This window comes from Aotus nancymaae, unplaced genomic scaffold (assembly GCF_030222135.1).
Source record: "Aotus nancymaae isolate 86718 unplaced genomic scaffold, 86718_ANA_hifiasm-v0.15.2.pri h1tg000049l, whole genome shotgun sequence".
Taxonomy (NCBI): domain Eukaryota; kingdom Metazoa; phylum Chordata; class Mammalia; order Primates; family Aotidae; genus Aotus; species Aotus nancymaae.
In genome coordinates, this window is record NW_026988463.1 from 21,209,740 (window position 1) to 21,233,859 (window position 24,120).

Consider the following 24,120-nt stretch of genomic DNA (forward strand, 5'->3'; position numbering starts at 1 on the left):
CCACTAAGAGGCTAACAACCTGCAGGCGGGACTTTTTAAACGCATTTGATAATATAATATCGATCTTTAGTGCCCCCAAGTGGCCACAGGTGATGTCGGGAGTTCTGTCCTGAAGGTTGGGAAAGACAGCTGGAAAAATGTTAACAAAGATACTAAATATTCCAGGTATAAGACAGCCCAGAAAGAATGGTCCTTATATAACTATTTCTTCCCATCATAAATGTTTAGCAAAAGAGCGAAGATAATGCAAAATGTTGAAAATCTGTTGCACTGAATCGGAATGTGAGTTTTTGTCCATATCCATGGCCCAGGACAAACTGTCTCTGAGGAAATAGGAATAACCATCCCTGATTGTGAAAATTTTACAAGCATGGATGTGATTTTTTGTTTTAAACTTTTACACAGAGAACATATGTATGCATCTTTCCGTAACTTGTTTTAAATTAAACACTGCAATTTTTAGGCATTCTGTAAAGACTGATGCAGTACAATTATCAATTTTAGTCAACACCAAAAAGATACTGGTTGGCAAAGGGGAGAAAACAGGAATGTGGCTTGAAGAGGACATCATATAATAAATTTATTATATTTTGTTACATTTCCACTTTTCTCTTAATTCCAACTGTATGCTATATAATTAACTATTTCAGAAATAAAACGTTTCAAACATAAAAATATAAATTCTGCTTCTTAAAAGTGCATACATCTTGAATAATAAAACATACAAATAAATAACAGAAATCAGTGACACATCTCATGCACTTGTTCTAAAACAAATTTAAAATGTACGATACACTTTTCTTCCAGCCTCTAGGAAAGACATCTTGCCTTCCATAGTACTGTACAACTGAAAATAAAAATGACACAGAAATCACTATCCATGGTGCATGAATAATATCAAAGCACTCTGTGTACAGTGATATGACATGCAGCTTTTGAGACAACTATAGAAATTCCAGTGTAAAAACTGAAGAGTTCAATCAATAAATGATTTGTGTCAATGGGGCTTGAATTCAATTTTAACCAGTGGTGAGAAGCAGTTGGTGAGCAAACCTATATGGAACACAAACGTGTATTTGAAAAGCCTACAGAGAACTCCAACTTCAGAAATACTGTTAACAGCCTTTGCATTTGGTATAATGACACCACACCATTTATAATAGCACCTAGGAAATTTCCTATTGCATTTAGACGATTGCAACAGATATCGCTATTCTGGGTGGCCTTTCTAAAGAAACATTTCCAACTTGTATGTTTACTTATATCTTTATTCCTTAAAATTGAAAACACCAGTAAATTGTGGTGGTTTTACAGGCAGCATGAGACTCAACAGAACGAAACCACCTGAGCAGATTACTTCGAAGGTGTTGTAGTGCATTCAGCTCACCACAGATTAAAACTAAATTTCATTTGCCTCCATAGTTAACATAGAGTGCCAAATTTTGGGATATGTATTACTTGATTTGTAAAAAAAAATAAAAAAATAGTGACGAGGGTTACACACAAACAACAAAAAAAAGAATCCAAATAAAATGTTTCACATTCATTTTCAAACTAAAAAAAGAATTCCTGAAACCACATTCTGGATAAGTAAGAACCATCCTAGAGAATGAGGAAAGTAGGAAATTCAGCGGCAGCCTGGGGTTCGCTACTGTAATTCCTACAAAAAGGCAAACATTCCATCAAAAGCAGGGACAGGTTTTCCAAGGCTAGGAAGGCTGTTGTTTCTTACTTTCTTCTTTGACACTTTCTAGCTTGGAGTGACTTCCCTATTCCCCCATGGGTATGGGGAAAAAGGCCCTGGAGAAGGATGCAAACTCCAGTGACACAGCCTGCTCCGGCAACTAAGACCACAAATTCGTACTAGACTGGCAGGTGCTAGGTCATCCACAACATGCTCCAAGCTCCCGAACTGTGCCTTGAATTAGAAAGGCCCTCATATTTCAAATGGGAGTTTGATATCAGTATCTCTCAATTCTTTTTTATTCTTATTTTTTTGCCTCTCCTACACAACTGAGGAATCGGGAGTCACTCCTGAGTATTTCATATGGCAGTGATTCTCACCATAATTCTAAGTAAAGGGATGTCATATCATAGTGATTCTCAATCCGACTGCAAATTACAAACATCCAGAAGCTTTAAAATGCATGCTAATTCCTGAAGCCCACACCCCTACATGAATTAGATCAAAAGCTAGGGGCTGGGACCCAGGCACTGTATTTTTAAAAGTTCCCCAGCTGATTTTAGCCAATGTGGGTCTTCACCATCTCAGCCAAGTCATTCAGAAGAGGCTTAAGAAAATCTTGAGAATACATGTGTGAGATTCAAAAAAGCCTCTCAAGTCTGCTGTGCACCCCTTCTCCCCAAAATTGGGAAACACTAGATTTAAACAAATGTAAGACGGATCTAGAAACCCATCCACTGCACAACACTACCATAAATTCCATGGCCTTAGTCTAATTGTGACCAGTGGCTACGAAGCCCCAAGGCTTTCCAAAACAGCTCTAAGTCTCTACAAAAGCATCTTTAAATTCTTAGTGCTATTTGAAGCCACATTCTTTCCTTGTGACCACAATAGAACCCTTGAAGATATAAAAAATTAAAATCTATAGAAAATGGCAGGTTTTTTTTAAGAACAAAATACTTTAGGAAAAGTCTTCAGGCTAAATACAGTATATACACCAATGATGTATGTTCAACATATCCAATTCCACTTCTGCTTGCAAAATACTTAACAATCTCACCAATGATCAAAAATCAGCAAAGAAATACATGAAAAGCAAAACAAGAAATCACATTCATGCTCTTCTATACAATGAGTAAGCCATATTCTGAAAATCACAAATTTAAAAGTAGAGCTCCATACTCTAAATGTTGCCTTTTTTTTTTAAGACTTAACATTTCTTGTCTATGTTTTTACTGGTCGCTTGCATGGGTAGTAAGAGCATGCTTTCTGGGTTATATGGAGGCCATGCACAATTGTTTCCATTACCTGGGGGAAAAAATGATTGGTCACGCTCAAAATGCGCCTGCAAAACACTTTGAAAGTTGATCAAAAGGCAGTGTGAGACAGTGTTCGTTTAAATAAAAGCACTGGATTTTTCCCCAAAACATGTAGTAGGGTTTAACAATAATGTACCCTTTATGAAATGAAAGTTAAAGACAGCCTGCACATTAACAGCTACTTTTTGTGTTTATGAGAGGCACTGATTTGTCAGGAAATGTTACCTTTCTCAACTACAAATAATACAAAGTTCCACGCACCTCCAGAATATGTGTTTTATTGAAACTGTGCTTATGATTTGCATACTATTTTAAAAAGCCAACCCAGAAAAACACTAGTTATCTTTGTATCCAATAATATAATAACCTACATAGGAAACAATCACTTCGGCTCTTCAGTAATTTGTCCAAATGAAATGTAACGTTTGATGCTCCTCCATATGAAATAAAGCATATTTATTTCAAATGAATGAGCTTTGTTCACAGCTCTTCTCTGCCCCATTTTCCCTACAGGCTGCCATTCTTGGTCCCTTTATATACTGCTATTTTTTTCATGATAGTTACTTTAGAGGAATGACAATGTTCCCCTCAAATCCCACTTCTGTCTCATACAAACATAGATGACCCAATGTTAACGTAAAGTGACTGTATAATGGATTTTCAACCCCTAAATAGTAGACAGCTCAGTCTGAAAAGGTGGAACTAAGAGTAAAATGTCTCCAAAGATGAAGGACACTTTTGGTTTCCAGACGGAACAGACTTGTTCAAGAAAACCACAAGCCTTAGCCGATTTGACCGGAATCCACGTGATCTCTTTATCCAGGAGAACTGTCACTCCATTTAGGACACCATCACATCCCCTGCTTGATGGGCTGTGCTCCCAGGGCTCCTGAGCTACAGCAAATCCCTGAAGCTTTCAGTTTTGCCTTGTGCACAAAGCAGGCCCTCTGTGAATGTTTGCAGAATGAATGATGAAAGCAACATTGCAAAAGCATGTCAGGCAGCCTCACATATAATTACAATATTTTAGCACACCACAAATACTCCCACATCCGTTTCCACTGGTCCAGCATATTATTACTTACTTTCAGTTCGGCTGCTTTTAGGATGAGAAAATATAAAATGGACGGGAAACGGTATAAGATGACTGGAATCTACAGGTTTGAGTTTCCACATTGTCTAAGGGATTACCAAGGCAAGGTGTAGGGCTATTTTAAGGAATGATATGGCCTCAGTGCCATAGCAAGAATTAAACTTTTTAAAAAAAGCAAACAAACATTACAGATACAACCTTACTGTTGGTGATTATTTTGTGCCTACCAGGAAATGACTGCTCTAATCAGGCCCATCTCGTTGTCAACCAGAAACCCAGGACTATCATCCTTAGCAGATAATTTTTAACCCCAAAGCACATACATGTTCATTTGCTAAATATCATTGGGAAATGTTAAAAAATAAAAAAAAACGAGTCCCCAATCCTACCAATGAACCTATATTGAATCAAGTAACAATTTTCCTATAAGATATTTCACACCTCCAGGAGTACCTCCCAACTTCTGGGTCAAATAACCTTTCCTGTGGCCTAAAGTTGTACCCAGTAGTTGCAGATAATAAAATTTTCAGTTTACCAACCATGGAAATATATAGCTTCAAGATGTCTAGACAATGCCGTACTTCCTGATTTTTTCCTATAAAACCTGAAACAAGGACTAAACTCCACAGACATACAGTTTATAGACACTGAAATTTTATTTCTAGATCCCATGGAAAACCAAAGGGATTTGTAGAAACTTTTTTCTTTTTTTTAAGTCACTAGACAGCATGGAAAATCCATTCCTACATGACTCAAAAATAAAAATATTTGCCACTGTGAAAATTAAACTAGTTTCTATTAATGCTTAACTGACTACAGCGAAAAAGAACTGTTATTAAAAACCTTTGCCTAATCAAACTATAATTGTTTCAGAGCTTCAGGTAGGAGACTTCAAATGAGATCTACCTATTAAACAAATACGAAACAGACATTCAATTCCTGGTATGATCTGATGTTTGGTACATCTTTTTCAGGAGATAAAAGCAATATAGAAAATGAGAGTGGTGGCTAAACACCAATAGGGCTGTGACGTGCTGGGCTGAAAGCAATGATAACATCGAAGACAGCCAGTTGCCGCAGCTGTACTGAGCACAGGAGAGTAGTGCTGCTTTGTGAACCCACCAGAATCTGAACAATAAAATGAGGAGAGCGAGTTAAGAGGCGAGTACAGGGCTGAATGCAATGGACAACGGGCTCATGGTCAATGAATCACGGGGAGCACTGTGGTAACTTTCACAAGGTTGAGTATCTAAATCTTAAATACTGCCAGGGGTCTACAATTCCAGCTACCCTCAACATAAGTGGCCTCCAGACTTCCAAGTTACCAGCTCATGTTCAAATTAGCAGCAAAATAAAGTTAAGTAATCTACTAAAAACATTTCCCAAGAGATATTCTTTGCGGGGGGGGCGGGTAGGGAAAAAAAGGCAATGCAGAATTCATAGCTATGCATGCATATGTGTCATAGTTACTTCACACAGCAATACTGAAAAGGGAGGTTATATATGGATCTGGGAACCAAGGGTTCAAGAAGAACTTCAAGAGTGATGAAAAAAGCTAATATTTAAAAGCACATAAACTTAGCATGCTGTATTTAGTGGCAAAGTGACAAATACTATTTAGAGAGAACTGGGACCCTCATTCTCTTGACCTTTTTTTAAAAAAGAGAAAAAAAAAGCTAAAAATTGAGCAGGAAAGTATTGCCAGGAGACCTCTCAAAAGCTCGCAAACTATTTATTTTGCTTATTTGTGAGTTTTTTTGGAAGGTTCTCCTTTTTCTTAGTAAGAAATGCAATTTGCACTGACACGGCCAGATGGAACACACTCCAAAGCCTGCTTGTGAGTTCTGGGCATGAGACGAAATCTTGAGAACAAAGAATAATAAATGAGTTACTGAAAAGCAGCCCTAACTGAGACTGACAGACAGGATTTGAAGTGTGTATGTAATACGTGATCACACATCGCTTCAACATACCACCATTGGCTTTTGGCAGTAGGCAACTTCCTTCCTCTCCAAGCTACAAGACGAGGGAACATGAGCCCGCAGACACAGGGCATCGTGGAGCTTCCCACCTCTAATGGAAAAAAGCAACACCTGACAAGGAAAATGATGTCCAGTCTTTCACCCAGTTTAGAATCCAGAAGTTTTTTCCAGGAATCTGTCAAAGGTGTTAATTGCTCTACTACTGTGCAAAATTCCAACGGCCTTAGCTAGTAATTTTAGAAGGAAAAAAAAATTAAACGAGTGACTGGCTTTCTGGCTATCCGATCTGCCACCTCTCAGGACCTATCCAAGAGTCAAGACAGGTTTTGGTGCACACGTCGCTGCAGGTATGAAGGTGGTGAAAGGCTTCATTTCTACCTCAAAAACGTCTATCTGTGGCAGTAGGAGAAATGACACAGTCACCCACATGGCACCTTCCTTTTTAATCCATTTACTGGTGTGCATCCACCCTAGACTAGCTGAGCATATACCTGAGAAACATTAGTGTTAAAATATTGCCCTTTACAAAGACTGGTAGATGGGGCGAAAGTGCAGAAAGCAACAGTTTTTCCCTCGATTTGTTTTGTTGTTAAAGTCACAGTTTTTAGAGCTCCTGGTGCCACCTGACAATCCACAGTAAAGACAAGTCCTGCTCAGAAGAAACACAAGTCAGTTCCTTCCTCCTTCTACACACTAATGGTAGCTTTACTGGTTCACAGGTTTCAAAACCCTCATATCCAAAGAAAGTCATTAGAGTTCTCTAGAAAGAAATATGTACAATTGCTAAAGGGACTGTCCTGGGTATTGTCTACGGTTATTCCAGTTAGCTTGGTGTCAATGTTTTGCCTATGGCTGTTATTTGGTTCAATGGCAGAATAAGGCGACGCTTTGAACAATTTGCAATTGAATTACACATACACATACAGACACACACACACACACACACATACACACACACAGTCAGGCATGTGACTCAAAAAAAATGCACAGGGGACTTTGGTGGGAGGGGAGGGGTTCTAAATAAATAAACATCTTAACAGACAAAACACTTTGATTCCAGAAATATCACTGAGGTTTTTGAGAAGGCCGTGCAGAGGTTTGCATGCTAGAAGATAACTTTTTTGAGGATTTCTCCGCAGACTGCCTGCCACCAGGAGACGAAGGAACTCCAGAGTCTAGCTGGGAAGACTTGGATTTGCGAGCGGACAGCAGGGAATGTTTGGCAGAAGCAGGGTCCTTGGAGACAAGCTGCTCTTTTCCCTTTGCATTTGCATTTGGCTGCTGGGAAGCTGAAGGCTGGTGGCCTTTCTCTGCCTTGTCATCCCCGGTGTTCTTACTAACGGACTTAGAAGAGCTCCCACCAGCCTTTTTAGACAACAAGGCTGTCTTGCCAAGATCTGTTGAGCGCCGGGTTTCCTTCTGTCTCAAGGCTGATTTGAAAAAGGAGAGCCCCTTATCCTCAGACTTGCTGTCCCTCTTCAGACCAGACTTGATGCTTGTGCTGGGGGAGCGCAGGCTGGCCATTGAGGAGCTCCGCACATGCTTCCCGGCCCCCCTGCCCTCCACTGCTCGAGCCTGGCTCACGCGAGGGGAGTTGGGTTTGGAGGCAGAGGTGGCGCTGGCTCTGTCGGAACCCAAGCTTTGTCTGGAGCCCTCTCTACTCAAGCTCCGGTCTGAAGTCCTGCTCTTCCCAGGTGAGAAGGGGCTCCTCGTGGCAGGGCCCGAGGCCTTTTTGGCAGATGTGGAGGAAGCAGTGTAGGCAAGGGCTGAGGCTGACTTCTGCTTCTGTGGCGAAGGAGATGACATGGAGTCCTGAGATTTCAGGGATGACTCCTTTTTCGGTTGGGCAGGGGCAGGGGATGAATGCCGTCCACTGCCCCTGGAAGAAGACTCTGCTTTGCTGCGGGAGCGGGAGGGCTTTAGGGAGACTTTTACAGGAAGAGGAGAAGAAGGGGATGTACTTGAAAGGGATGACTCCTGGCTTGCCAAAGCTGGTCTCCCCTTCCGCAAGCTTTTCTCTGGTTCAGAAGTGCCTTTGGAACTGGGGGACCTCTTGGTTGTGCTCTCTGGTTTCTTGGCGAGTGGGCCTGGGTGGCTGGGGGGTTTCACCTCTTTGACTGGAGAGCTGTCTACAGAGTCGCTCTGATCCACATAAGCAATCTGATTATTGTTATCGAATGGATCAGAGACTGGGGGCAGGTGGTCCCCTTGTGCTGAATGTTTGCTCTGTGTATCTACAACACTGGAGTTCAATCTGCGGGTGTCAGATTCGTCTCTGAACACACCTTCCATGACAGCCAGAGGGGCCCGGCCCACAGCCTTGTGCTCACGGCGACTGTGACTATTGCTTGGTTCCTGGTAACTGCTAGAAAGGTTCCGCAAGCTACCAAAGCAAGAGATGGAGACCTTGTCATCTGCTGCCTCCCCAATCTTCTCCAAGGTGGAGGCAGAGCTGTGAATCGGCGAGTCCCCGGAAAATCGGGATGGAGAATTGGAGCGCATCTGCAGCTTAGCAGACAGGGACCACGAAGGTCTCATGCAATTTTCATTGACGGCCAAGGGGCTGGTGACAGAAGATCTAGATGACAAACTCTGACGCTGGACACTTCTCACAAAAGGTCGAGTTGAAAAGCCTCCTAAACACAGCAAAGAGAATGCTGTAAGCTAAGCCAATGAAGATGTTCTAGCAACACTGTTTAAGTCACTGAAGGTGGAAACAAAGGTTAAGTCTTATGGGATAAAAGAAGCATGACTTTCAGAGTCAGCCCATCTGGGATCAGGGAATAGCTGTGTGGCTTTGACTTCTCTGAGCCCATTTTCCTTATGTATAAAATAGGGACATTCTAACTCAGGATCATACTAACACAGCAAACTTCTATTTACCTCCTTGCTCTACATCAGGGCTTGGTATAACTTTTCCTGTGAAGGCCTAGATAGCAGATGTTAGGCTTTGCAGGCCAAACTTTCAACTCCACCACTGCTGCATGAAAGCAGCCACAGGTGACACACAAGCAAACGTCTCTGACTGCGTTCCAAAAATCTTTACAAAGAAAGGCAGTGGGCTGTATCTGACCTGTGGGGCTATAGTTTGCTGACCTCTGGTCTAACTCACAGGGCAACTGTAAGAATTAAATACAATCTTAGAAGTCCTGTGCCCAACAGAGCACCTGGCACTCCACAGATGCTGTGAGCTATTAACCCAGCTTCATTACACCTTCCTGAAGGTGATCTTGGACTCACAGAAATGAAGTCCTTGACCAAGATTACAGAACTTATTAAAGGAAGAGCTAATACTCGGACTTAGAACCCTTTAACCCCCAACACCACACAGTTCCACATGTTAGCTGGCCTGTAATTGTTGACTACAAAAATGGATCAACACAAAGAACTAAAAAGACTTGGATATCATATACTCCTACTTCAAGTGACTTAAAACTTCCAAAAAAAAATTTGTAATTAGAACCACACACTCCTATTTGGTGTGGCTCAAAACTTCCTAAGAAAATACTCTAAATTAAATTCTATACACAATGATACTACAGTTGTGATATTTACAAAATTCTGTCTTTAGAGAGCCTAAGAAATAGGCTCTGTTCTGTGGGTACCACCCAGCACCATTATACAATGATGGTGCTTAAAAGGATATTGATTTTACCAACTGCACTGCTTAAGAATAGATCGAGGCAAACCTTATTGAGGCTTATTGTAACATGACAGCGAGTTCTAAGTTTAAATGCAGTATTGAAAATAACCTCTGCCTAAACAAGCAAAGGTTCACTAGACAGTTTTCCATGAAATGTGAGGAGCCGGAAGGAGCTTAGGAACTGCAGTCCAATGTTTTTTATTTTACAAATAAAGAGGCAACAAGCCAGAAGAGGTGGCAGAGCTAGACCTATGGTGCAGCTCTCTTCGCCTGGCATTCTTCTTGCAGACTCTTGCAATTTTAACTCAATTTCAGTTTTTCAGAATTATCCATCACCACTAGAAGCAGATTACAGCGATCGAAATGCTGGCTGCAGACTGAGACTTGTTGGCAGATGAGTCACTGTGCTCATTATAGAAGCTGCACTCACTCCTCCTTCCAGCTCCCAGTACTGTGGCTGCCTGGTCCTTCCCACACCGCCTGGGTCCCTGTCAGAACTAAGGCCTATCCTGCCATTACCCAAGCAGCAAGTGAAAGTTTAAAAAGAAAAAAAAAAAAGAGTTCAATTTTTTATCAGAATTTTTACTACCTCTATGCAAAGACAACAACAGTTTTTGTTCTAGATGCTTCCATGCTAAAAAGAACATCCCGCAGCTTCCTCCCTGGAGAGCATCATGGTGGAAAGGTGAGGTGCTCCTCAGGCCAAGAGAGCCAGGGGCCTCCATGCCAAGCCTGGAGCTGACTCCCCACCAGGTGGCCTGGGCCCCTTCCAGCTATTCTACTTTTTAAAACACTTTGGAGGGTGGGAGGTGGGGAAGTATACACTGGTATATAAAGCTCCAGCCTCCACAATAGACCTGAAAAGTGGAAAATAATGAAGTGGAAGGAGAAAATACTGGGACACAGAGAAGCAAATGACTCAGTTAATACAAAATGCTTCTTAGGATCGTAACCGACAGCTACAAAGCTCCACTCCCTATAGCTCCCTTTGAGTCCTACCATCTCCATGGGACTTAGCTCCTAGGAAAACACAAGGAACTCTGCTGTGTCTGTGAGTTACCATTCTGGAAATCTGTCACCAAAACCCACACCCACCATCATCTTCACTCCTTTCTCCAGTCATCTCCACGGACTCAGAGAGCGAGGCCAGGGAGGTGCGTCTGGAGGAAGCTGCAGAGGTCACACTGGCTGGCTTGCTGCCCGGGAGCCGGCTCACCCAGTGTTCGCACAAGGAAGAACTCGTGGAGCCTGCAAAGAGGAAAACAGGCATGGAGGTCAGGTCGGGGTCCCTCGGCCAGCCTGAGCCACACACACTCTCATGAAAGTGCTATGAGCTGAGCTGGGGGTACTGATGTCCTCACCCCAAGGTCAGCACCAATTCCCACACCCTGCATCATATTGTGTCTGCTCGAATATCCCCAGTTAGGATGGAAAGATGGAAGGCAGATTCTGGACACATGCAATTTGTAGTAATAAATGGCAAGGACAGGGATACTTTATAATGCAAGTCTGAAGTCTGAGTCTTAAGAATTGGCAAGAGAATGGAATAGACAAGCATTCACACATTTGCTCCACAAATATTTATTAAGCACCTACATGCCAGGCACTGTTCTAAGTAATTGCAGTAATATTTCTTACATAAAGAGAAGAGAAGAAGTGGCAGTGTACTGTTTTTCTCTCAGCCTCACTATTTTATGGAAATTTTAAACCATTTTTGTAATACTAGTAATACACACACACACAGAGCTATATGTCAATCTGCCCTGTCTGCTCCAGGAATACCCTTAAATATTTATTAGAGCAAGAGAAATTGCTCTCAAAATGGAGTACATGAAGCAGCATGACTGTCTCAAGTAGACCTTAAGAAGGTATCATTTCAGAAAGCAAATAAAGAAGACAAAAAAAAAAAAAAAAGAAGGTATCATTTCTGAGCACATCTGAGACTGGCAAAAGAGCACTGAAGTTCCCCTTCTCTTGAGTGAGTGGTTGTACACTGGGTGGACTTGGCCCCCAGCAGGGGGTCACTCTGCTTGAGAGATGCCTTCTTTTCACTGCTCTGACCTCACCCCCCTGCAAGCTTCAAGAGGAGCAAAGGTTCACAGCCCCTAACCTAATCTGATTGCACATTACCACATTCCAATCCTCTGTCACGCTCTCTTGAAGTCCAACTCTGCATTCAGAAACGTGTGTCCACTTGTTTGGATTATGTGTGGCAGCATTCATTCATATTGTGTGTGGGTACTGGCCCCTGCGTTTATTAAACACAACAGGCTGGATGTCATCTGGCTAAACCCAAGCCATCTAATATTATCACAGCCATCAATCCTTCTCCTAACAGAATAGGCCAATCTTCTCACTGGAAAAGCAGACTATTTCTAATGGTCCTTTACCCTTTACAAAATGCTTTAACATACATTTACCCAATTGGATGCTTACAACGACCCCATGAGGTAGGCATTATTATTATACCCGTATTATAGATGATTGCTATGTGTCCCAGATGGGACAGGCTCCAGGAAACCCCAGAACAGGGGGTAGTATGCCACGGTGCTTTTCAGCTCATCTGTGCATTTATCCTCAAGTACACATCGAGAGCTTTCAGGCCCTGGGTGAACTCTGCTGGGCCACAGCTGCTCTCACATTCCTCCCCCACTTCCTTGACTACAATCATTTTAGTTTCCAGGTTAAATGGAAATGTGTGGACTCATCTGATCAAACTGACAAGAGTCATGAGACACTCCAGAGAGGTCCTCTAGACCATTCATTACAATCTTTTGCTCTGGAACAAACAGCCCAAGAACAAGAGTGGATCTCACCTGCCACTGAGCTGTTGGCTGACCACGACGGGATGGCTGTCCGCCTCTGGTAGAAGAGGATGTATGCCATCTGCGTGCAGACCTCATCTTCGGACAGCTGCTGCACGTCGCTGTCGTCGAAGCAGTACCAGAGGCCATCCACAGAGTTCTTACAGTACGCTGCCAAAGAGAGCGTGCCATCAGCACCAGGGGAGGCTGCACCAGCCACTTCATGCAACCCACAGACACCATCTCTCTGGCTCATCTAATTAACTCAACATTTTAAGGCTGCGTGTAGCAACACAAAAGAGGTAAAAACAAAACAAAACAAAAAACCATTCTAAATTCTGTATTGCACTCGAGCAAAATGTCTTCAGAATTCCAAACTATTCCAAGTAGATGCAGTTCTATTTCATCTTAGAAAATACACGTATTTATTTAAACCAGCGGGTCTCAACCACGGACCTGTGTGTGGCAGGGTGGAATTTGGCAACCAATGGAGACATTTTTGATTGTCACAACTCAGGGGAGAGGTGCTACTGGCATCTAGGGGGTAGAGGCCACGGATGCTGCTAAACTTCTGTAATGCACAGGTCAGCCCTGTGCGACACAAAATTGTCTGGCCAAAATGTTAACAGTGCCAGAGTCAAGAAACCCTCAGTTCAGCGTGTTGCAACATTTCAGTGTCTATTAGAAATAGAAAATAATATGAATAGAAAAAACAATGCCATTATATGATAGCAGATAATATTTAACACTTATTATGTACCAAGCAACTTGTTTAATCCTAAGATTTGTTCTTTTATTACTCCCAATTTCCAGAGGTTGAAAAAGGTTAACCTGCTTGCCCAAGGTCGTGAAGCTGGTGTAAGGCAGGAGCCCAGCTCAGGTTTATCAAGTCCTTAGCTTGCACTTGAAGCCCTATCCTGAGTCCCTGTGCTCTGGGAGGAGCACAAACCATGCTCCATGGAAGTTCCCTGGCAGATTGAGAACACATGAGCTCATGAATGCAGGAGGACGTCTTTCCAGTCCAAATTCTAAGCCTGAGCTAGAAATAAAGAACATTCAAGTAGCAGCAAGAAGACAAAAACTTAAGAGTTCATGAAGCCAGTCATCCTGTGAGGATATATATCAAAGAGTGTTATAAGCTTAATGCAGAAAAGTACATTATGATCACATTTTCTAAAAATATGCATTTATTTGGGGTGAGAATAAATTAATGCTAAAATATTTAGCTGAATGCTGGAAGATACTCAGGATGGTCCCTGGGATGGGGCAGATAAGGTCCTGAGAGGCACTGGGAGTGACTCCCTCAATAGGCCATAACCACTTTTGCAACTATGGAGTCTTAAAGGATAAAAGGGACTCAGGTGAGAAAGGGCTATACCAGACAAGTCCCCCAAAAGGAGAGCAGAATATGAATCTATGAATGGAGGGAGGGAAGTTATTTGTAGCTGAGGACTTGCCAGAACCAGAAGGGAGAGAAATTAAAATGCAAGCAGCAAATGGAGCTGTAAGAACACAGCAATTGTTTCGCCAATGGCGTCAAGTCAGGCTTGATGTACCCATGACCCAACTGGGGAGTGGCTGTTATTCTTGAGTGGTGAGTGGGAGCAGAGCTGTGAGGGATGCGCCAGGAGCAGGAGACAGAACAGCCTTCACTCCTTTCAGCCTGCTTCTCTTGAGGATGGTCTCTTCTCAATCACAGTGTGGAAACTGAGGCAGTACAGTGTACTCATTAATTACAAAATAATCCTACTTACTTTTCTTCCTAGCACTGCTTTCTGAAGTATTTTCTAGGCCAGTGCTACTCGAATTATGGCTCATGGACTGACACCAGCCCACACAAGAGAAGCACCAAAAAGGAGAAAAGCACTTAAAAAACTTTTATAGCAATCTGATACTGCCATGCTATTTTTATTGTACTTTTACAAAAGCACTAGTTCATAAAGGATTGCAAGTTTTAAAGTAGAAAAAAACCAAGTTCTTCATCACAGATGGTGTGAGAAGCACTGCTCTAGAATCCTTACACAAGTTAGCCATTCAGATACCATCGATTATAGCTAGAACCAGTGCAAAATAAAGAATACATCAAAATAAACATTCCAGGCTGGGCATGCCTATAATCCCAACACTTTGGGAGGCTGAAGTAGGAGGACTGCTTGAGATCAAGAGATCAATACCAGCCTCGGTAACACAGTAGGTCCTGACTCTACAAAAAAAATTTTTAAATTAGGCAGGTGTGGTGGCACACACCTGTAGTCTCAGCTACTTGGGAAGCTGAGGTGGGAGGATCTCCTGAGCCTGGGAGGTTGGGGATGCAGTGAACCACAATCATACCATCGCACTCCAGCCTGGGTGACAAGGTGAGACCCCGTCTCAAAAAATAAAATAAGCATTCCAAATGAACACATAAAAATGGGGCGAGGGTGGGGGGTGGGAGAGCATCAGGAAGAATAGCTAATGGATGCTGGGCTTAATACGTAGGTAATGGGATGATCTGTGCAGCAAACCACTATGGCAGACGTTTACCTAAGTAACAAACCTGCACATTCTGCACACATACCCCTGAACTTAAAATAAAAGTTGACGGGGGAAAAAAGTTTAAAAAAAAGAAAAAACTTAAAAATAGAGTATCTTTAATTCAACAATACTAAGAATATTTAAAATGTTCTCTAAACTAAGACCCTAAACATCTCATATACTCAAAAAGTGGTGTTATGGATGGCCTCAGCATGAGAAAGGGGAAATAATACAGAAAACATCTGAGCACATCCTGGGTAATGGGTCCCTTGAGGTCAGCATGACCACTTTCTGGCTCACGGACATGGTAGCCAAGTTAGGGGACAGTGGCTCAGGACACAGAGCTAGAAAGATGTGTCTGGCTTCTAACCCAAGCTCCTTCCACCAAACTGTACTGCCTCTAAGGTAGTTGGGAGTTTCCAGGCATTTTTCAACATCTCTTCTATATATAAAGACCAATATGATGCTAACATCTAGCCCTGTCCTATTCTTTCCATCAATTTCTTCTTAGAAACTACATAATAAGCCAGTCCGTATTTTCTTGAAAAACAATGTTATAAATGGAAAATGCATTATTTACCAAAGCTGAGCTGGGTGAATGTCAATCAAGGATGCTGGCAAAGGTGTTACCACACTGGATGAGTTGTGAAGTCAAATGACCTCCACATCCCTTTCCATTCTAAGAGTCCACAAGTATAGAATTCCATCACTCAGTACCAAAGAACACAGACATGACTGGTAATGCCACAAAAGCAAAAACCTAACTAGACACAATATCTGTATACATGCCCCCCATAAAAGAGATATCTAAAATTTGTAAGATACCAAATAATACTATTATCATCATTGAAATATGGTTTAAACCAAAGTATAAGGCAAAACTATATCTAAACACTTAATTCATGTTAACTTTTGTCTTCTATGAAGTGAGAGCATCTTTTAAACTTCTCTAGCTTCTTTCTCTTCTTGCAAGTGCTTCCTAGAGCAGGCAGAGGCAATCCAAGTCATTCCATTACGAGATGCACTCAAAGTTGGGATCGTTCCTCTCACATACAGTTGCTGCCTGCAGCATTTAAATATTTAAAGAACTTCTGGCAGTAAAATGAGTTTGAAAAAAAGAAAAAATATATATTTAAAGAACTTGAACTAAAAGGGTTTCAAGAAAAGATTATTGTGTCCAGTAATCTTCCCTGACCCCTGCCCTCCTGGAAGGGAACAGACTGAAAGAGTAAGTATGAAAGGTGGGAAGGCCAACGGACTCCTCTGCCTTGGCTCATGACTAAATGCTAGAGAAAAGAGTCCCAGAGATTTAACAGTACCCGGGACTATGCAGACCACACCCCTCCTCCACCTCTCCCTACCTTTATAAATCAATGGTCAGCAATAGCACTTGGGGTCTTGTTACAGAAATCACTGAATTAATAAAGAAAGTCCCTGAGAAGTATACATGTATAACACACTGAGTGTGAAGGATGCAGAAATCCAAATCCTAGCCACTCACATGGATAACCAAATTATTCACATCAAGAAATGAAGCCCTGAAATCTCCCTGGCTCCCAAAGGCTCATTCAGGTCCTTAACCCAATGATTCCATTTCCGAGACTCAATCTCAAGGAAACACAGAATCAAAATTCAGAAAAAGTGAATAAGCATAACAATATTTAACAATGTTACATGAAAAGTTAAAAACCAGAAACAATATAGATGTTCAGCAATGGGGAATGGTTAGATAACATTAGAGGTCTATCAACAGAACATTCTGTGGTCATTAAAAAGTATTTATAAAAAATTAAGTGTCCACATCAAGCTACTTCTGTTACAACACTAGGCATGAAGATGAGGACACAGAAGCGCATGTGCCACTCACCCCTCACTGTGCTGCTGTGCTTCTGAATCTGTGACCTGTCTATACACCCCACTGGCCCGTGAGGTGAGGCAGCAGGTTCCTCTCCCCAACAGCTGACGCTGGCCTCTCTCTCCTCTGGCTCCGACCTCCGCCCACTGCTCACACCTCCACCACAGAACTCATGATGTGGGACTCCTCTTTTCAAATCGTATCTGTACCCATGTCGCCCCCTACTTGATTACACTCTCGGAAGATAGAGGCTGGGGACCTACTGACCTCTGCTGTGATAGAGCCCAGAGCAAGCAGGATGTGAGGTGCTCAAGAAATGTTCACTTAAACAACAACAAAATGCCAGTATAATCCCAACAGTGGAAAATAATGGCAAAAACTTAAGAAAAAACACGTCAAGTATATACTACATACCAAAATATTACCTACATATGGTAGAGCATTGTTCAGTCCTAAAAAGGCAGGAAATTGTGACACCTGCTACAACATGGATGAACTTTACAGACATTATGCTACATGAAATAAGCCAGTCACAAAAGAACAAATATTGAATGATTCCATTTATAAAAGGTACCAAGAGTAGTCAAATTCACAAAGACAGAAAGTATAGTGCTTGTCATGGCTGAGGGGAGAGGAAACAGGCATTAGTGTTTATTAGGCATAGAGTTTTAAGTTTGGGAAGATTAAAAACTTGTAGCGATGGACAGTGATGATGGATGCATACCAATGTGAGTGTACTTAATGTCACTGAACTGTACACTTAAAAATGGTTAAAATGGTACATCTTGTTATGTATATTTTATTATACACATATAATAAATGTATATTTTATCACAATTTCAAAAATGTTACTAGCAATTCTCTGAGTGACAAGCCCACAGATGATGTTATTCTTTCCACGTCTAGCCTCTAAATTTCATGATGAACATAGTTGCTTTTAGAAATGACAAGGTAAATTTCACCTTAAAACAAAAAGAAAGCCGGGCGCGGTGGCTCAAGACTGTAATCCCAGCACTTTGGGAGGCCGAGGCAGGTGGATCACGAGGTCAAGAGATCGAGACCGTCCTGGTCAACATGGTGAAACCCCGTCTCTACTAAAAATACAAAAAATTAGCTGGGCATAGTGGCGCGTGCCTGTAATCCCAGCTACTCAGGAGGCTGAGGCAGGAGAATTGCCTGAACCCAGGAGGCGGAGGTTGCGGTGAGCCAAGATCGCGCCATTGCACTCCAGCCTGGGTAACAAGAGCGAAATTCCGTCTCAAAGAAAAACCCTTCTAAGTCACTTTAAAGACACTATAAAAGTGTCATGCACTTGTATCCCAGCTACTCTGGAGAATGAGGCAGGAGAACTGCTTGAGCCCAGCAGTTCAAGGCTGTAGTGTATGATAATCACATCTGTGTATAACCACTGTACTCCAGTCTGGGCAATACAGCAACACCTCATCTTTAATTTAAAAAAAAAGCAGTTCACAATGTTTTAAAATAAGGGCGAAGCTAGAACCTCAAGAAGTCCAGCAAAACCTTAAATGGTGAGTGCAAGATAGGTAAACAAAGAGCAAATCCCCAGTTGACCTGACAATACCATCTGCACATACCATTCCCCAATCAGTCAGTCAGGTACCTACTGGATGACCCCACTCAGGAAGAGGAGGAAGAATGTTCGTTTATTTGCTCTTGGACAGAGATACAGAAGATGGAAACTGCCCTCGCAGTTGGCACACTGCCTACCAGAAGGGAAATGAGGCTCTAAAGCCAAGTCACCCCGTCACAAGCAAACCCATCTGAAGGACTCGCCAGCACAGACACGCAGCCTCTCACACTGCAGACCTGTGTAGTGCCCCCCTTGCATGGTGCCATGGTGATTGCACACAGCATACAGGTCATAGATGTAGTCCTCAGGGTCCCTCCCGAGTCCATAGGGCCGTCTCCACGGGGACCAATGGGATGGCAAGCTCCAGCTGCTCTGGCTCCTCTTAACCACATGAGGTGTCATGTCCAGGCCAGTCAAGGGGAACTTGACCATGTTCTGAAGTTTCATGCGCCTATCTCCTTCCTGTTGCAAGAAGAAAAACAAGTTCTGGTGATATTTTAATGCAAGCAGTAGCAGGGAATATGGATCCTATCAGATAAAGTGGTTTGAGTCACCTATCTGATGTTTCCCAAGACAGAGAAAACAGGGAAACAGATGATAGATTTAGCTATCTAGAGCAACAGGCTTTAATATCAGCTAAGGTGGAACCAGTGAGGATTCACAGAGGGGGTAAATGAGCCTAAGTCTTCATTTCCTTATCTGTTAAAGGGCTTTAAAGCATTTCACTTACAAAAAACTGACAATTTCAGGTGGTTCATCTGATACCTCTGTCAAAGAGGCATGAAAACTGATGAAATGATGGCTCTGTGAAGGGCAAACCACAGTGCCTGGCGCGGAAGAGCTACTCGCTAAGCAGCACCTGTTCTCCTCCACCTCCTCCAACAGGCACATCACAAGGCAACATGGACTTCGCTTAACATATTCACTCAGTGGCAATCTCAGATAATCTGTATTTTCCATTACGCTTATAGGGAAATGCTTTGAAATCCAGCCATCGGTTGAATAGATATTGACTGCATGCTTCCTGTGTCTATGGGAACTTTAAAAAATTAACCAGGCATAGATATGCCCACCCTAAGGAGCTACATATGGGTCTGTGAAGGGAAGAAAAATGTTCATGACAGAAAGGGACAATGGGTCCTGGGTGGTCAGGAAGGCCAGGCTGAAGAATCTGGACCATATAGCCTCCGAGGCTTTTATGGAGGAGGTGGTTTCACTAGAATTGTGGGTGAAGAACTGTGTAGGCAGTGCACAAAACATGTTAGAAATAGGAGTAATGGAGGTGAAGAAATCAATTAAAAGACACTGCAACAGTGACCAGCTGAAAAGTAACAAAATGTCTGAACCAGCAGGGTGACAGCAAGAATGGGGAAGGGACACACAGGAGTCGACGAGGAGGCACGGCCATGCCTAGATGAGAGGGACAAGGAAGAAGAGTCAAAGAGGACACTGCAGGTTTGCATCTGGGTTGCTGGAAGGGTGGTGACAGGCCTTCAAAAGAAAATAGAAAGCCAGGGAAGTTACTCTGTGTCTGGGGAAGGAGACAGAGCAGACTAGGATCCAAACCCTCGACCAGCTTTCCACTTGCAGATCTCAACAGAATATGCAATGGATGGCAAATGCCCACTCTTCACTCCCATAGGAGCTGAACCTCAAACCTGTGTGTGAAAGCCCCGGACCTCAGGACCATGTGTGTGTCACCCCCGACACATCCACCTCCTCAGACAGTCCTGAACATCTCTCCATCTCTACAGCCACAACCTATTCCATCCATTCGCAACCCACCCTGGATGACTGCAACAGTCTCCTCCAGGTCTCCCTAATCTTCATTTTTGTAGTCTCTAATTTGTTCTCTACACAATAACCAGAATAATCTTTTCAAGAAAACACAGATTTGGAAGGTTGCTTCTCTGCTTAAAACCCTTCATCAGAATCCTACTCCACCCACAAAGGGTTCCTACCTCTTCTATCAACTCCCACCAATGCCCCACCCTCTAAAGCGCTTGCCCAGCTGGCCTGCTCCAGCCTCTAGTGCAGGCCATGCTTTCTCGACTGTTGAGCTGTGCACACACGGCTCCCTCTGCCCCCGTGTGGGTAATCCCTGCTTCCACCTCACCTAGTAAAAGCCTGCTCATCTTTCAGATACAACCTTAGAGTCAGGCTTCATGGAGTTCGCTAACGTTCACTTCCCATTTACCTCTTACAATGAGATTGTCTAGACATCCTAACCTCAGGGAATAGACAGCCTTTTTGGAAAAACTGACTCACAAAGCAATACAATTCAAAGCAGATTTTCTTTGTATTTATTTATGACTCATCTCTCCAACCATACTACAGCTCCTCAGGAACAGAACACCCATTACATTAGATAGAAATAGAATTCTACCTCCCCCAGAAAGGATCCCTATATAGTTCTTTTGAAATCCCAGAGTACACTTAACAAAATTTAAGCACAACATTTACAAGTCAAGAACAAAGTAAAATATCTGCAATATGAACTAAAATCAAATGTTGCCTTGGGAAAAAAACAAAACATAACCCTAAACACAGGGGCAAAAGTGTGTCCATAACATACACAGACAGGACTCACTGGCTCAAACAGGGACACCAAAGAATCCCCACAGAACCGATCAGCAGGGGGCATAAGAAACTTGGTCACAGCTTATTTGTCCCTGAGGATAGAGGATTTCCGTACCTGCCGAAATCTCTTTAGATGTATAATAAGCACATCAGGCAGAGTCCACAGGCTTAACGTAATGCTTCCCTGCTGCAGCTGCTTACAATGTGGGCAACGCCAGGCATCATCAGGGGCAAGCTGAAAACAGAAGCATGACTCCCAGTAAGTGCCACTTAATACAAAACTGTGTTACGGCTGGACTAATGCCTTAGCCAGGGCATGGTGCAACTCAGAATCTCTCTGGAAACTGCAGATGCTGGGCATCAATGGAATAACACAATCAAAAAAAAGTGGCCAGAGCTGGCACCCAAACTCTAAACAGATTCTGCTTTGCTGAATAGATTATCCCTCAAAGAGGAACAACTAAATTAGTAAATATAAATGTTAAATATTACTTTCTTTTTTTTTAAACAGTGTCTCGCTCTATCACCCAGGCTGGAGTGCAGTGTTGCGATATCAGCTCACTGCAACCTCCACCTCCTAGGCTCAAGTGATTCTCCCACCTCAGTCTCTTGAGTAGCAAGGACCACAAGCACGCACCACCATGCCCAGCTAATTTTTTTTTTTTTTTTTTTGGTAGAGATGGGGTTTTGCTATGTTGCCCAAGTGGTCTTGAATTCCTGGGCTCAGGCGATCCATCCACCTCAGCCTCCCAAGGTGCTGGGATTACAAGTGTGAGCCACTGCACCAGGCCAGATGTCACTTTCTATGTACCATGCTCTGCTCTGGATACTGAAATTATTTAGTGATCAACACAGATGGAGTATCTGCTCTCATGGAGCCTATACTGTCAATTCTTCCTTACCTCCTGTCCTCCAGAAACACTGGCTTCATTTCTGTTTGACAGTCTTGCCAAGGACCTTTGCCGCCTACCCCAGGACCTTTGCTTCCTTTATTTACTTGTTCCACTAGACTATAAACAGCATGAAGGCAACAACGTAGTTTATTTTGGGCCCCTGCTATTTCTCTAGTACCGGTATGATACCTAACATGGTATGTACTCATCAAATACCTACTAAATAAATGACCCCCTGTTAAAAGGTACCTTGCTAGCATTCTAGATCAGTGAGATGTTTTGTGGATATCACTGCTGCCATCTAGTAGATTTGCTCATCCATAATCTTTGTGCCATTACCAAACATCTCCAAAGTCATTAAAAATAATAAAATAAAAAGCTAAATAGGGCAAGGTGCCATAGAGAACTTACAATCAACCAGTTTCAAAGCCAACTATTTCATAATTGAGTGCAAAACTGGAAAAAAAAACATGTCTTATGAAAAACTATTATTAAAGAAACTAGCTAAAAGCAGTGTGAGGGAGACAAGACTCAGTGGAAATACAAAAACTATTTTCAAATATTCAAACAATAGACAAAAATAAAATTAGGACTTCTGAGTCTTAATGAATTTAAGAAAGAGAACAATTGTTGGCTGTAGTAACAAGTGGACATATTTCAGGTTAACTTTTGTCACCATCAGAGCTCTCCAGAGAAAAAATGGTATATCTTTGTCTTAAGAAGGCAAATACCTCATAACAAAAGATACTCAAACTGAGGCTAAACAATCACCTATTTGAGATTAAGTAGAAGAAGAACCCAACCACTAGAATAAAGGAGTTTTAAAGTCCCCTTCAATCCTGAAATTGCATGACTCCCTCTATTTAAGAGTGAAGGGTTACAACTGGTAGTCAAAATTATAACCCCAGATATCAATGCAAGGTTAGATGAACTCCAAGTACTCTGGTCGATGTTTATAAGGTGCATAAAAATCAAACAGGCCTAGGCCCCAGCCATAGAGGCTTATTTATCCATCTCTCTGTCCATCCATTCATTTAAATACTTACTGGGTCCCTACTACCTGCAAAGCTTTGCTGTCTACTTTCTGGTCTGTATCTCCAGTGTTCAATATAGGAGCAGTTAGCCACCATGTGTCTGCTGAGCACTTGAAACATGGCTAATGCAACAAACGAACTGAATTGTTTACTTAATTTTAACTAATTTTAATTTAAATAGGTCCTGGGACCTATGTTCTTAGTACCAAAAAGTCAAGAATCACTGTTTTAGTTTCTAAGGAAAATAATCTTAACACTTCTAAATTGAGAAAGAAAATCACCAAAACTTGATAATTAACCATTAAAAAGAACTAACTACAAAGGTTCAGTTCTAGAGTATCTCAATCAATCAAGGTTTTCTAGAAACTTACAACTTTTTGTTAAAGTCCTAAAAGTAACAGCACTAAGATGCCCATTACATGTGCGGACTTATATACATGCAAAAATCCTGTGGTGATTTCTGGGGCATGATTTGTTTCTCCACTGTCATCTTGCCATGCCCCACTCCCTCCTGCCCTGGGCACCCAAGAAATGCTGCCCAACCTCTTACCCGCTCCTCTTTGGTGTAGAGTTGGAAACACTGGGATAAAGTGCAGGTTTGAGGCTGATGATGACGCTCCCTTTGCAGACGAACACTTTCTGCATCAGGGATATACTCATCCTCAGTATTTGCAAACAAGCTGCAATTAGGAGGAAAAGCATCTATCAGAGACTGTCTTGCAAAACAGATGCAAAAACAAAATTACACCTTTGTGAAGTGGCTACAAACTCATAACCAAAAAAAAAAAAAAAAAAAAAATCAATGTGTAAGAAAACAAAAGTAGTGACCCAATTTTCCTATATTCCAAAATGTTCTTGAAAAGTTCTCTGAATATGAAGTTATTTCCATAACTAACTAGATTTTTCTGGGTTTGGCCATGAACTGTACTGGTTAAATCACATACTCCTCTCCTTTACATCTAAGAGCATGCATCTTACATCACTTTCTAGAATTAAAAATCAAAGTAAATGAACCTATATAGTTAATGAATATATAGCTTCTTTTTCAGCGATGGACAAATGTTGTAAGGTTCTGAGATTGGGAAGAGACAATGTACAGGAAAGGAATAATAAACTGCTTAAGCAAAG

General features: G+C 42.1%; 1 protein-coding gene across 1 annotated transcript in view; it reads right to left on the reverse strand.

The window, feature by feature from the left end:
- Positions 1-555: 555 nt before the first annotated feature.
- USP31 (ubiquitin specific peptidase 31) overlaps positions 556-24,120 on the reverse strand; it is an 81,892-nt gene continuing 58,327 nt past the window's right edge. Inside the window, exons 11-16 of the mRNA XM_012464472.3 lie at positions 23,543-23,672; positions 21,181-21,300; positions 18,722-18,947; positions 12,538-12,696; positions 10,817-10,969; positions 556-8,714 (exon numbers count right to left, since the gene is read on the reverse strand). Of these exons, the coding sequence (XP_012319895.3) occupies positions 7,144-8,714; positions 10,817-10,969; positions 12,538-12,696; positions 18,722-18,947; positions 21,181-21,300; positions 23,543-23,672 (2,359 nt within the window). The 3' untranslated portion in view covers positions 556-7,143. The remainder of the gene's footprint in view (positions 8,715-10,816; positions 10,970-12,537; positions 12,697-18,721; positions 18,948-21,180; positions 21,301-23,542; positions 23,673-24,120) is intronic.